Here is a 15,297-nt window from a genome sequence, read left to right as displayed (position 1 = left end):
AACTACAATTTCTTAAGAAATGTTTTGGTTGTGGACCTATTTAATGATTCACTTTCTAATTTACTTTCATTTTTTGTTTCAATTAAATCAAATGGAAGTACTAATACCCAGATGGCCGTGCAGCATGAAATAATAGTGCCCAGGCTAGAATTTAAAGTCATACCTTCAGGCAAAAACTCCACAGTGCACACAGAATGAAAGTGTAAAATGTTTTTTAATGTATATTTAACAACAAATACCCCAGTGACTATTGATGTTTCGTCTCAGAAGAATCTATTTCTCCAGTATATCTAAGGGCATGATATGAAACCACTCACACTTTTATTTTCTCTGTTTTTCTGCTCTTCTTCCTCTGTGTCTCTCCTGTATCTCTCTTTCGCTGTCTCTCTTTAAACATTTATCTTCGGTTTTCTCCTTACAGGCCCTTTGTGCTTTGTGATGTTGGTTTTTACAGCTTTTTACTCACCAGAGTTGCCATTTATCTTTTATGGATGCCAGCAGCGAGCAGCACATATGAAATGTTACCATTTCTCTATGACTAATTGTCATCGCTTGCGTTATTCCCTGGGTGTCACTTGTGCCTGGTCCCTGAGGAACCTATGTGTGAACTTTAGTATTTACACCACTCTGTCTTTTCTATTTCTGTTGTGTTCACACAAATACACACACACCCTTATATAACAACAGTAGCAGCAGTTACTGTATGATTATATTTTCTGCGGAGCAACGAAGCAGGAAAATATGTGGGGTCATAAAGCAAGACAACAGTACTGACAAAAGTGAAAACATTCTTTGCCTAAAACATAATACTCGGTTCTAAGGATTCAGCCAAGATTCTTTCCCAGAATCCTTTGCCAACTCTTGGTGTTTGACAATGTGCAGGACATCAAAGTTGTTGTTGGTATTTTCAGCTGTTAATAACACACCTCCAAAAGAGAGAGAAGAGGAGAAAAAAGGGGAGAAAAGTATTTTATTTAAAATCTCCTTCCCCGAGAGTGCTTCTAGTTGTGAGGATAGATAATCTAGATATAAACTTTGCTTTTAAAATGACCCCTTCTTTACAATTGTTGTACTTGTCATAGGTTTTTCATAAGCATAAGACTAAAATGAAAGGAACACACGCATGTTTTTGTCTTTGAATGTCCACAACAGTCCCATAGCCTCTTAACCACAACGCAGTTACTGTAGCGCCCTTTAAAAATTATTGTATTATATCTGACATTATTTTCTTTGGCTCACAACATTTGAAAATACCTTCGGTACTGTCTGTGTACAGAGGGACTCCCAGTAAAAGTTCAAATCTTTTACAAAGCTTTATTAGTCAGTCTCACAGCTTAACATCACTAAAATACTGAAAGTTGCACAGACCTGGTATTAGCCCCTGCACATTGCTTTTGATTTGTTTGCTTAAAACTCAATTAAACTTTTGTCTACTCTCTTCATTGTGTGATTAACAATCACATTTGCACGACTGGCTTGAAAAAAATGAATCGGTAAAAGGAGATTGGGAAAGTGGGACAACGAAGGGGCTATATTTTCAACAAAGCTCTGTTAGTTGCTTACCGCTCCAGGGGCCTCTGAATTTCATGAGCAGAAATTCTCGCCCTTACAAACTAACCCCTGCTCTTTTTTCTCCTTTGCCCAAACTGATTATGCACAATCAATAATGGTTTGTATTTCTGTCTTCTCTCTTGTTTTCTCTGGGGCATCAGGATGCTGCAGGCAAGGTGCTGGACCGCTGGACCATCATGTCCCGAGAAGAGGAGATCATCACCCTGCAGCAGTTCCTGCGGTTCGGTGAGACCAAGTCTATTGTGGAGCTGATGGCCATTCAGGAGAAGGAAGGTCAGGCAGTTACAGTTCCCTCCTCCAAGACAGACTCCGGAATTAGGACATTCATTGAAAGCAACAACAGGACCCGCAGCCCAGGGCTCCTGACACATCTGGAAAACAGTAGCCCTTCAAGCATTCACCACTTTGAAAATATCCCCAACAGTTTAGCCTTCCTCTTGCCCTTTCAGTACATCAACCCAGTCTCTGCCCCCATGCTCGGCCTACCCCCAAATGGCCTGCCTTTGGAGCAGTCTGCTCTCCGGCTCCGGGAGCCCAGCCTCCCAAACCAAGGAGAGCAGGTAGAAACCAGCGAGTCTGAAGTGTCCCTTTCACCCTTCCGTACAGGTCAAAGTCCTAGCCGTGGAGGCCTAGGAAACATTAACAACATAGAACCCAAGACAGAGCCCAATAACCGGGCATCACCCATCTCGCCAACCCCTTCCACTCAGCAAGCCCAACAACAGCAACAACAACAGACACAGCTCCAGCAGCAGCAACAGGGCCAGTCGCAACCTCAAAGTCAGCCACAGCAAACCAACAGCTTGAGTGACCATCAGGTTCACCACCACTTTGTGAAGGATGAGCAGTCGAAAACAATCAGCCATCCTTCTTTTTCTTCCAAGATGCATCGTATGCGCAGGATGGGATCAACCTCACGCAAGGGCCGTGTGTGCTGCAACTCTTGTGGCAAAACCTTTTATGACAAAGGTACACTTAAAATACACTATAATGCTGTCCACTTGAAGATTAAACACCGTTGCACCATTGAGGGCTGTAATATGGTCTTCAGCTCGCTACGCAGCCGTAACCGTCACAGTGCCAATCCAAACCCACGGTTGCACATGCCCATGTTGCGCAATAACCGCGACAAAGACCTAATTCGTGCCAATTCCACCAGTGGCACACCTGTCATCTCAAGCACCAAGAACGGTGGCTTTACACTCACTAGCCCTGGAAGGCCGCCACTAGGCTTCACCACTCCACCAGTAGATCCTATGCTTCAGTCACCCCTTCAAAGTCCATTGGTGTTTCCCTCCCTGAAGTCAGTCCAGCCAGTACAACCAGTGCCCCCCTTCTACAGAACTCTACTGTCCCCTGCGGACCTTGTCAGTCCTCCAGTGTCACTGCCCACCAGCCCCATACTGCCCACCACCACCAACAGTACTACCCTCATGGACCAGCAACAGCAGATGCTGGCTGCTGCTGTGGCTTCACACAATCATATTCAGGTGTCAGAGGGAGGGCCCATGTCCCATCGTTTACCAACACCTAGTGCCAATCATGACTTTACCACTGGAAACAGTGACCCCACGCCCAAAAAGAAGCCCCGTAAATCCAGCATGCCTGTGAAGATTGAAAAAGAAGTCATTGATGTGGCGGATGAGTACGAGGACAAAGATGAGGATGACGAGGATAACATCCACCACAATCATCACCACCAGTCATCCCTTCTTCACAACAATATCAAAATGAATGGAAATTGCAACAACAGTGGCACTGGGAACCACAGTGGTGGAAGTGGGCAGCAGTCCCCTTCCAACGATGAGATGAGCCCTGGTTTAGCTCTGAGAGGCATGATCAGACAAAGTGAAGACGAATGCCGGGAAGGAGCTGGAAATGACAGCAGGAGTGGAAACGATCTTCGAGGCTCAGGTGAGCTGCGCTGCATGGATAGCTTCACCTCTGAGGAGCAGGACCACGAAAGAGACTTTGAGAATGAGTCTGAAACGTCAGATTCTAAGATGTTCTACCGTGATGAGCTGATGGAGGTGGAGGAACAACAAAAGCAGAGCAGGGGTAGAAGGGGTCTGGACAAGGAACACGATGATGAGGCTAGTGAGGAAGCCCATTTAAGAAAGGAAATGGAAGGAAAGGGTCACTCATCACCCTCTCCTCATCAACAGTCTATCAAGATCAAGGAGGAATTCAGTGATCCAACCTACGACATGTTCTGCATGGGACAATACGGCCTCTACAATGGAGGCATGGCTGCAGCCGCTGCCGCTGCAGCGAGCATGGCTGCCCTGCACGAGAGCTTCATCTCATCGATGGGATACGGTGCCAGTCCACCCAAATTCCCATCTTCCCACTCACCAGACGGAGACCCCTGTTCAAGTCCTGACCCCAAGATCTGCTGTGTGTGTAAGAAGAGCTTTAAGAGCTCCTATAGCATGAAACTGCACTACAAGAACGTGCACCTCAAAGAGATGCACGTGTGCACAGTGGCCGGCTGCAACGCTGCCTTCCCGTCACGGAGAAGCCGAGACAGGTTAGTGCTAGAACTTCATAGTAACTATTTCATTGTAATGTACACTAAGTGTGACAGTTGCAGGTAGGTTCAATGGAAATGTTTAGTTCTGCCTTTAGTGTCTATTGAAGTACAATACCATTTACTGTCACTACGTGTTGAACATACCGCAGTTTTTATAAACTCATATTTCAAGTTCAAGCCATAATAGCATGTTTGAGAGCGCCATGGCTTAATTTATTTTTTAAAAGGTGTAGTATTTCATTAGTGAACATTTAGGCATATAGAATATCACTTAAACAGCTGTGAGGTAATGGAACACTAAAAATGATTCATGGACATCTGCTCCTGTTCATGTCAAAGTTTAGAAATGGAGGGTGTCAGGATGAGTAACACATACACCTTTACCCAGGCACTAAGGCAGACCCATCTGCCCTCCAGCTGCTGTTGTTTACCTGCCCTCCTTACTGCACCTTGTCATGGGGAGGTGAAGGTGCATATATTAACATATACAGCGGTATGTCAAACCGCTGCATCTATTAACGCGTCTAAAGGTGAGGCTAGCCACGCTCACCTGGGCTTGTTAGCACATATCAGTCCCACAGGTTGATGCCATGACACATGCTGGAAGTATATAATCTACAGTAACATCACCTCTGCACTGGGTTCGTACAGACACCCCAAGGAATTACAAAGTGATACTTATTGAATTAAAAACACAACAAAATAACATTAAGTCATTTTTCACAAATGTAAACGACGCGGTCCATTCTACTATAAACACCCCTGTAATCTAAAACAGTGAGTGCATCAAATGTAGAGCTACTGTACTGTATCTATCAATATATAATTTTTTTTAAATTAAGATCTATGTATATATCTGAGGCTTTCAACAGGCAACTCCTCTCAAGGAGCTTTATGTTTAAGTCATCCACACTCCAGCTCTTTTACACTTAAAGACTTTTAGTACCTTTGTTGTTTCAGTGGCATCTGTTTCTTTTCTCTTGACTCATTAGTCAAATGTAAAACGAGCAGGTGATTCTGAGGGGAACAGAACAACAGTTAACCCTTCTGCTCACCTGAGGCAGCTGCACCAACAGCAGCAATACGACAAGAAGTGTTAGTTATGATAGGGGGCACTGCCCCAGTGACGTGCGGAGCTGCTGGTGAGTTTAACTCCCTTTATTTGACAAGGCCTTAGGAACAGAATATCTGAGGCACGAACTCCTGGCTGTGTAATCTGTGAATGTGCAGACACACACAGATATATACAAACAGACCATTGACCCCAATGCCGCAAACCCAATTTTAAATACATAAATTAAACTGTCTTAAAAGGGGCAGGTGTGAGTGCAAGTCTGAGACAGGGGTGTGATGAAGGACACATTAATTGTGTTCATGCAGGCCCTCAACCAACGATTTGCTAGATGTAAAATGATGTGTTTTTAATATGTGTATTTAATATCAAAATACATTTTCCTTTGAAAAAATTTGTAGCAAATATTTGGAAAAAATTATATTCTCTAATTCAGATTTTTTTTTTAATTACCACGCATCTATTTCCAGTGGTTCTCCTCATACTCTAAGGATTTAACACAAATTAATATATAATATTAATATATAATACATAAATAATATTTGACTGGAGGAAGTCAGACGTAATTTGTTGCTCTATGGGTGCATGACTGCTACGCTAAATGCTAAAGCAGTATTACCGTGTGAAACGCAGACCTGCTTGGCTGCCTTTTCTCAGTAGCTCCCAAACAGCTGTTCGAGCACATCTGCACCTCAGATCAGTCCAGTGACTGAGTGTAAGGAAAGAGAAAAACAACCCACAACAGGAACAAACTGTAGAACAGGACAGCGTGACACTGCCTCATTCACATGACTGTAAAACGAACGGCAGCTCTCACTACATCCTCACCCAAACACAAAAATCTCCTTCATCGCGCCCTTGAGCAAGCATGTAATGTGTGTACTTTTGAGCGCTAAACCTAAGCGTGTGTGCGCGCATGTGCTTTCACAGTCGGGTGTTTTCCCGCAGCCTCCTGCTGCACGGAGGTAAATGATTGCATATTTATTGTGGCACACGAGCAGCATCGGCAGAAGTGTTGGAGAACCTGCGTGAATAACTGCTGCAAAGGCCCACATCCGAGTGATCATCGCCATATTAGCCTCGTTAATCACATTTTTCAAACCGGTGACCAGACTTGCTTTGCTTATCTCTATTTATCAGCCTCGCATTTTTTTTTTAACCTTCACTCCAACATTTTAACCAGCTCCCTCTAAGTCGCCCCAGCGAGTAAGTGTCCTCCCTCCTCCTCATTCCCATGGTGCGGCAGTGCGCAGCCCACGGTCCCCGCATGGGCCACTGCAAACGGAGAGAGTGAAGGTTAATTATGTTGGAGAGTACGCCCCCCCTTCTCTCCGTCTCCATCCTTTTCCCTCGATCCCCTCACGGCATGCGGCCCAGCGCCGCTGCTCCACAATCAGCTCTCTGTTTGTCTCCTATAAACAAAGGGCATGCTGCTCACAGAGAGAATATGTTAGCAAAAGCCATTCACCCCACTTGATATCTGCTGATTAAAAGGCGAAATCTTGAAATATTATATCCCCTTGGCTTTTCGCTGTCAGTTTGCCTGTGATACATTTTATGGAGAAAATGGAATTAGTTTTTATACTTGAATTAATAACATATAAACACACAGCAGACAAACACAATTATGAACTGATTCTCAACTAATTTAAATCCAAATATAATTTTTAATTTGTGTGATTATTTTAAACCATATGCAGTTTTCTTTTTTTTAAATAATCTTTTGTGCTGCTGAACACACTGAAACAATGGAAAAGAGACGTAACCATGACAGAGCATGATAAATGTTAGTAAAACTCTTCCTCCCACTTACACGCAAACCTCATAAAACACCCCAAATGACAGGAAAGAACAAAACCACTGGTGTCACTTTGATACCACTCAGCTTTCCATCTCATTTACACATTAGGAGTCATTTAGATGATGTACGCGCGCGTGTACACACATATAGGCGCTGGCGCGAAAGCAGGAAACAAGGGCAAGGGCCATCAGATGAACCTAAAGATGATTAACGCCAGGTGGGACACGCGCGCGCTCTGCCTCCTCTGCACAGTCAAAAATGGGCTCTCTGGAGGCCTCCCCCATCTTTTGGGCGAAGATGAGACTGTCAAATTGGTTTGCCAGCCACATTACTGGCCAACAGGGAGGTGGAAATGAAGAACAGGCGGTGGGGGGCCTAAAGAGTTGGGTTTGAGGGGGGGGGGGGAGGACAGAGCGCACTGAGATGGAGGGACGGAGACGAGTGGGAAATGGGGCAGAAAGTGTAAATCTGATAAATGGAGGGATAAGTGCATTATGTCCAATGTGTGGATTCAGCTGACTTATTTTGATGATTTAGGCCAAGGAGGCACTGCCAGCACAGGGGTTAGATAATTAGTTACGCCAATTATTCTTCTCATTTTGATCGATTTTTTAAATGGCTACAAATGATGTCTCATAACGTGACTTTCTCTTTCCATCTATTTTCCTTGCATATGTCTGTAACATTGATAAGAATAACTGCAGTGTTTAACGTGAATATCTAACAATGTGGTGTGTTTTGAGTGTCTAAAATGGCTACTGTAGCTATAGCGCAGACTACTTACTGCATGAGATGTAGCATGTTTGATAATCTTAACGTTGAGCTAGACATGGTTAACTTAGAGCTTATTAGCAGTGAGAAGGTGTTGTAATAGAGATTAAGACATGTTGCAAAGGACCTGCCTACCTGAGCATCATCAACAGCATCCTGACACCGGTCAGGCCGCGTGTGGGGCCGGCCGGTCATACGCTGCCCTTCACAGCCAGGCCTCTACACGTGCATCCACTAGACGCGGTCCCACGTTTTAGCCATTAGCCTACACCATATGGGTGCAACTGTACTATCAAAGCATAAAAAAAGAACAAAGGATTTATATAGTCCTTTTGATAGAAGAGCCACTCTACGGCCGTAGTGTATATCTGCTTTTCACACAGTCACACACACGCGCACAGACACAAGCACGCACACAAACGCAGTGACAGCCGCAGCCAATCGATTGGCCACGCTCTCTCTCCTCAATGCTGACGATGCTCGAGTGGACGGGCTCCTGGTTGCTTGGTTCACAGAAAAGGGTCCCTCAAATGAATGTATTTTTACCTCTTGCAGGACATTGTCGGATAGGGAGGTAAATAATTAAAGGAAAGGGACCCTTTTTGACTGCATCAACCCTGCCACTGCTGGTAAGCTCTACTATCCATTGTGACTCCATGTTTGCCCCTCCTTTTAAGGATGACCCCTTTCTTTTTTTTTGTATTTTTTTAATATCTGTTTTGTTTTACACACGTGCCCTCCCTGCATGGAAACCCTTCACCTTAAAGGCACTGAGTGTTTGCATATTTCCTTTGCTGATTTGACAGGAGTGGGACCTTGTGGACTCCGTATCTGACTCTGGTCATTGGTTTCCTTTCTGTGTCATGCAGTTTTGTTGTGACATGTGTGCAGCGGTCCAGCTTCTCTTAGTCTGACGTGGCAGCTGTGAAATTGGAACAAAAAGGCATTGAGTTGATTGTTAAAGTCCATTTTACCTTGCACCCTTTAGCATGGCTTTGTATGCAAACTGAAATCCTCACTACTTGTACCCTTGCTTAAGCATGGCACCTATTACTGAGTTTTACTCATTAGCTGTGCGATACAGTTCGCCTCGACTTGGGGAAAAACGCCCATCTCAATTAAACCCAAGACTACATAAAGATATGTTCATTGAGGTGCTCGATTAAGCCACCTCCAATAGGCAACAACTGCGATAAGGCTGTCAGGGCCTAGTGCTAATATGCTATCCAGTTCCCCTTGATTATCACATTACCACAGCTCAAATCAATTGATAAACTCCCATTCAATATGGTGGAGTATTTAATTGAGTCAGAGTCTATTGGATTTGAGGGCTATGCAGTGCAGACAGCAGTAAACACTGGCAGGGTGCTCTCTCTCTCTCTCTCTCTCTGCTGTATTAGACTTCTAAGAAGGGCTGCAGGGTGGGTTCCTCTCTCTGTGAGCGTCTGTGTACCTTGACTGCTAGTGAGAATTATTACACGTGTAGCGGCTCAGCCTGGTACAATTACATGTCCTCATATGCGAGATAACCTCATAATGTACATAAACAAAATTACTGTAAGTGCAAATGAATTGATATTAGACAGGTCATCGATCACATTGAACATGCAGCATTCTGATCGAGCACGTCTCTGTGTTTCCCCCCCCGTTAGGCACAGCTCCAACATCAACCTGCACCGCAAACTGCTGACCAAAGAGCTGGACGACATTGTCCTGGACCCCCAACTCACGCCACTGCCCAAGGACCTGCGAGCTGAGTTACTGGCCAAGATCTATGCCGGGCACCACATGGGCTTGGACCCTATGGCTGGAATGGGCATTGGTGGCGCCAACTTCGGGCCCACTAGCCTGAACCACAATGCCCGTTTCCCCATGAGCAACGAGTACCCCCACCATCCTCTCAATCAAGACCTCAAACACCACCACGCCAACGGCTTCTCCCGGAGCCAGCCGGATGACTATGTGGTGTTGGACCTGAGCACCACATCCAGCGTTCAGTCCAGCAGCAGCGTGCACTCGTCACACGAGTCAGATGACGGCAGCGACGAAGGCATCCTATTGGATGACTTGGAGGAGGAGGGGGGAGAGGAGGATGAGGAGGAGGAGGGCAACAGCGAGGGGGAGGACTGCTCCCAGCGCGCCGAGAGGCGGGTTGAGGAAGGGCAGCGGGACGAGGCCGGGGAGCTACGAGGAGAGGGCTTGGAATCGTCCTCCTCGCCGTTCTTCCTGTCGTCCACGGGCGGCGGCAGCGGAGGCGGCGGCGGCGGGATCCTCTGCAGCATCTGCCACAAAATGTACAGCAACAAGGGGACCCTGCGCGTCCACTACAAGACTGTGCACCTGCGCGAGATGCACAAGTGCAAAATCCCCGGCTGCAACATGGTGTTCAGCTCCGTGCGCAGCCGCAACAGGCACTCACAGAACCCGAACCTCCATAAAAACATGCCCTTCGCCACAATAATAGACTGAATAATGACTTAATGCTCTACCCTCCTGTCACCCCTCCTTTCATTCCTCATCCTTATTCCTCCTCAAATTAGCTTTTAACCCCAGCCCCTCACACACGAGCTAAATGCTTGTTTGCCTCCTGTAAGTCACTGCAAGACATTTCTGTCCCTCTATAAAATCCAATGACTTTAAATGCAGTTTATTATCGAGACCTTTGACTTTTCCTTCTTTGGAAGAACAGAACAGGACGACACTCTCAAGCATGGAGTTTGCTTTATAAAAAAAAGCTCCTTGTTTTCATAGGCCCCTCCATCTTTCTTTTTTGTCTTCTGCCGACTTTATTTTTATCGTTCGTCTCCAAAGAATCTATTCAAACTCTTATTTGTGACTTTGCCTGCAGAAATGATAGTATTGAGAAAAAACTGAAAATCTTCTTGTTGTATTTGTGCAATGATATCTTTTAAATGAAACCCCTTACAAAAGCATGACAGCTTCATTTGTAAATAATGTCCCAAAAGGCTTTTAGTGTAAAAGAGTTGTGTTGATGGTTGTTTGCTTCTTTTTTTCTCTCCTCTCTTTATGGTTTTACGTTACAGTCCAGTACAATACTTCCAGCTATAGGCAAGAAAAAGGTAGCATCTTACTAGCTTGACTCATTTATGTTAGCTTCAAAGACACGTTTCAACTGAGTCCTAGAAAAAAAAAAAGAGAATCACGTGACTTGTATCTACTTGTGGGATATTCAGAGGTTGCCGGCATGCTTTTTTAGGCTCCTACACTGATATCTTTCTCTGTATTTCTATTGATTTTTTTGTCCGTTATGTTTATGAGCTTTAGTATAACAGTTGAGTTTTTGCACTTTGCATCTATACAAGGGGACGTGTAATATTATTATATGAGGACTTTTGCAATGATGAGTTTAGGTGTTGTTCGGGGTCACTGATGGCTACAGAGCCGAGGAAAATGACAGTACCTTCAGCCACTTTCTTCCTGCACCTGCTCCGTTTTAGACATTCACACAACAGACGCAGCCCTGAACAAAATCTAAAAGCTCCTCTCATCTCAAAAACACACTCAGAAGTTGTCTTGCTAATTAAATACATTAATCCAGTACCTGTGGTAATTACTATTGTGGAGCGACCTGTAGGATGCATGACTAAAAGCATCTCATGGATTGGGAGGAAAAGAAAATGAACTAGTTCCACAACTGTGACCAAAATCAAAGTGTTGGCTAAAGGAGATCTCTCTGCGTGTGACATTGTGCTTAACTCGTGCCCCATTAGATTCATTTGATGCACTGTGATATGTCCACTCCATTTTCCTGCCTGTTGCTTACAGCCATTCAGAACGTGTCCATGACTGTCTTACGGTACAAAGATTTCCAGTAACTGGGCAAAGTAGCCAAGGGAAGGGGTATTTATTGGTGGGTGATGTATCTTCATGGAGATGGTTTTGTCCAGTATAAGATTTTTTTCCTTTCTCCTTTTGTAAAAAGACAAAATAATCGAGATTCTTCCTCATTTTGACTTGTTTAACGTTGTATAACCGATGCCATGTGTTACTATACTAGAAGATCTTCTCTAACTTGACTGGTGCTACACACAGGGGAACATATGCAGTGTTATGTGGTGTGCTGTACAGTATTCACAACATCTTACATCAGTGTTGAGTTCCATTTGTCTCGCATTGAAGCCAAGCTACAATATAGACATGACCTATTCTGCTGAAATATTTCATGTCTTTTTTTAAGGCCCTACCTATATGACACATGCAGTTTTCAGTCCTCTCCTTTCGAGATGAAGCGAGCGAGACGAGGCGCTGAGGCTGACGGAAAGGTTGCGGAGGTGGAGGGCTGACTAGGGAGGACGGGATGACAGCCACGATCATTAAAAATGTGCTGCTTCTCCGTTACCTGGAGGCGTCCCTGCCATTCCGGCTTCTTCTGCCTAATAACTCACTTGTCACTTCGTTACACTGCCAGACGCCAAGGTTGCTGACAAGCCGGTGACACTGACAGAGGGAGAAAAGGGAGGAAAGAGACTGCGTGCGCCGAACAATTCGCCCTGACTCACTCAATTCCGGTGAATTCAATTCATCTAGTCATTTTCAGACATACTTATGCCTCTTTGGTGTGGTTGGTAGTTCAATTCAATTACTTCCCCCCGTTCTGTTTTTCCCTTTGACTGTCTGAACACAGTCATTTAACAACCGCCTTGCCCATTTCTTCAAACCGCCACTCACTTACCACCTCTACACCCCACAGAGCAGGGTCCTACAGGGACACACACTAATAGTGTATGCTTAAGTTCACTGGACGGCCATGGCATAGGAAAAGGGATGGGTAATTGCCTGTTTATCCCAAGTGAAGGGAAAATTGAGTACAGAAACCCGTGCCTTATCCCTGGAGTGGGTTTCACTGAGGCGCTCGTAGCCTGATTCACTCATTCAATCCCTCTGGACTTCACTCTGGCAGAAATAAAATAAAAAAAAGCCCCGCTGACAGCTGTCTCTTTAACACACAACCATACAGTACAAACACAAAAAGAGAGTGACACACATTATCGTGTGGTTTCCACTTACAGGCCAGCGGGATGACATAAACTAGATGACTTGTTAACCTCTAGCGATGGAGGAGAGAGGGGTGGTAGAAGAAAGAAACCTTGCCACAGGAAATTAAACTCCAGCATTTACACTCTAGTCTCTGCCTGAAAAAACAACACTGTATGAAGTCAGAACCGAGTCAGGAAGTCCATTACAGCTCAGCTATCACTCATTTCTAAACATCCCAACGTGGTTAACAGGCTAACGATTAAATTAGTTTTATCTGAAGACAGATAAAAAGAAGAAATTCTGAGACTAAACTGAACCCTTTAAATTTAAAAAGCCTCACACACTCGAAATATCAAAAGTCATCTTTTGACTGTGCAGTAATCCATCATCTGAGGATAGAGAACAGGTTTTCACTCTTGTTTTTGGTTCAGTTTTCACACATTCCTTATGTCCTGCTATTTGCTGCCTAACACAGAAAACTGAAAATCATAGATCACAGATGAAATTCCCTTCTCCCGCCTCCTATGGGCTCCCACCGAGTCCCGGTTATGCCAGTAGACCTCAGCTCTGCGAGAGGCTGGAAGCGGAGTGGAGGAGCTGGTGTGCAAACAGCTATCCGGCATGAGCAGGAAGACAGACGGCCAGACTGAGAGAGAGAGAGGGAGAGAGAGGTAGAAGAAAGGGCTTGGGTTTGGAAAGAGGTCTGCCTGGAGCCTCAGAGCAGCCCCTTAACGAGGCATCAGAGGAGGGAGCAAACGAGCAGCAGAGGCGTGACTCCCCAGGACTTCACGGAGCAGCTTCTCCCCTACATTACACCCCCCCCCCCGTCTTCTCAAAAGCCATAGATACAGTCTGCGTGGACCCAGGTGCACTGTGCTACCTATGGTCCCGGCTGTGGACGGCTTAGAGCACCTCACTGCCCTAGACCACTCAAGTGAACCTTTAATATTTGATCAGAGCAGCGTCGGGCATCAATTATTCTGTAATCCTACGTAGCAACCAGAGGGGAAGGATGTGAAGGCGCTGTTAATCACTGTCCATGTTGTTTACGTCACTGAGTGAATACAGTAGGTGCGAGGAGTGACACTGCATGCAACCGGTCCAGTTGATGTAGCTCATGGAAGAAATCACAATGAGTAGATACTTTAGTCTCATGTGGTAGGTTGTAAAAAAATGCCCAAATGAATTTGAACTGGAACCTGTGAAATGTCAATAATCCTGAGACAGATTTCTGTAAATTCATGAAACGATTTTCCGTTGTGCCAATTCTCTTTTACAGTGTTAATGTATAAATACGCTTGAAGGCCTGGTAAATTTAGACTTTTTGCTTTCACTTGTGTTTTTGTGTATCCAATGCATTTGTGTGTGCGACTTGAAAACCCCATGTTATGGCACTGGCACTCGACAGCATTGCATGGCTACACAGTCACACTGCGAGAAAAAAAAAACAAAAAAAAACAAAAAAAAAAACAGAGCAGGCGCTTGTATCACTTTGGTGTTAAAATGGTGACTTGGAAGCCTCATGAATACTGTATGTTACCGAAACAGACGTTTCCCTTTCGCAGACAGGAGGAAAAAAAGCGGTCCTCTTTTTAAGACTTGTTTCTTTTCTCCCCTTATTTTCCTTTTTTTTTCTTGTATTTGTTTCTGTATCATAACTGTCTTTGGTTTTTGCATAAAATGCATAAGGGTTTTGGGATGTAAATGGAATTTTATTCATATTTTGTCCAAATACCTCTTGTAATTTGTATCAGAATTCTTGTACAATTTTTATATTAAAGATTTATCAGTCACTGGTATTTTGTCATGATACTTTAGTCCAATCTGAGAAACAAGAATTATGAAAAAAAATACACCATGGAAATACGGAGCTTTGGAACAATGTGTCAATCATGTCACTTTAAAAAGCTGGTATTCCTGGGCTCTTTAATTACCCTATGATAATAACCATTAGGGAAAAGGCTATCTTGACCAATTAGTGGACGATTAGATTAATAGAGTTATTAAAAGATGTAGTGGCATGAGGAGAAGGCACTGCTGGCGTGAGCAAATTAATAAGATGGACACGTAGAACCTGTGTGTGATCATACACAGAATAAATTACTGTAGCTGAACACTATCTAAGAAAATTAATAATCTAAAAAAAATGTAATGCAAAAAATTCTTGAAAATAAAACTTTTAATTGTAAGGAAAAAACTGTTTTACATTTTGACACCAGAGACAAATGAAGGGTCATTTTGCCAAAGTGACCTGCGCTGACATCATTTGCTGCGACTTGGGTTCAAATTACAGATTGATACAAGCTCCAGCAGGGATATGCAGTTTGGTAACGTAAGGCCTCCACCCTCGTCTCCGAGTGACACGGACCTCGGTGACCTTGAATTAGACAACACTCCTCTTTGTCATACGCCAGTTTTCTGATCCCCTGTCACCAAACACACACACACACACACACACACACACACACACACACACACACACACACACACACACACACACACACACACACACACACACACACACACACACACACACACACACACACACAC

General features: G+C 44.4%; 1 protein-coding gene across 5 annotated transcripts in view; it reads left to right on the top strand.

Moving 5' to 3' along the window:
- bnc2 (basonuclin 2) overlaps positions 1–14,540 on the top strand; it is a 129,134-nt gene extending 114,594 nt beyond the window's left edge. For 4 of the 5 annotated variants that reach the window (XM_041072448.2, XM_055505610.1, XM_029163070.3 and 1 more), the window contains 2 exons: positions 1,713–4,102; positions 9,402–14,540. In XM_041072448.2, the coding sequence (XP_040928382.1) occupies positions 1,713–4,102; positions 9,402–10,218 (3,207 nt within the window). In that variant the 3' untranslated portion in view covers positions 10,219–14,540. Of the gene's footprint in view, positions 1–1,712; positions 4,103–8,304; positions 8,379–9,401 lie in introns of all 5 variants that reach the window. The other variant, XM_029163086.3, reaches the window with a different exon arrangement.
- The last annotated feature ends 757 nt before the right edge of the window (positions 14,541–15,297 follow it).

Source organism: Betta splendens, chromosome 1 (genome assembly GCF_900634795.4).
Source record: "Betta splendens chromosome 1, fBetSpl5.4, whole genome shotgun sequence".
In the NCBI taxonomy this organism is placed as follows: Eukaryota; Metazoa; Chordata; class Actinopteri; order Anabantiformes; family Osphronemidae; genus Betta; species Betta splendens.
Note: the sequence above shows the minus strand (reverse complement) of the source record. Positions and strands in the feature narration are given on the sequence as shown.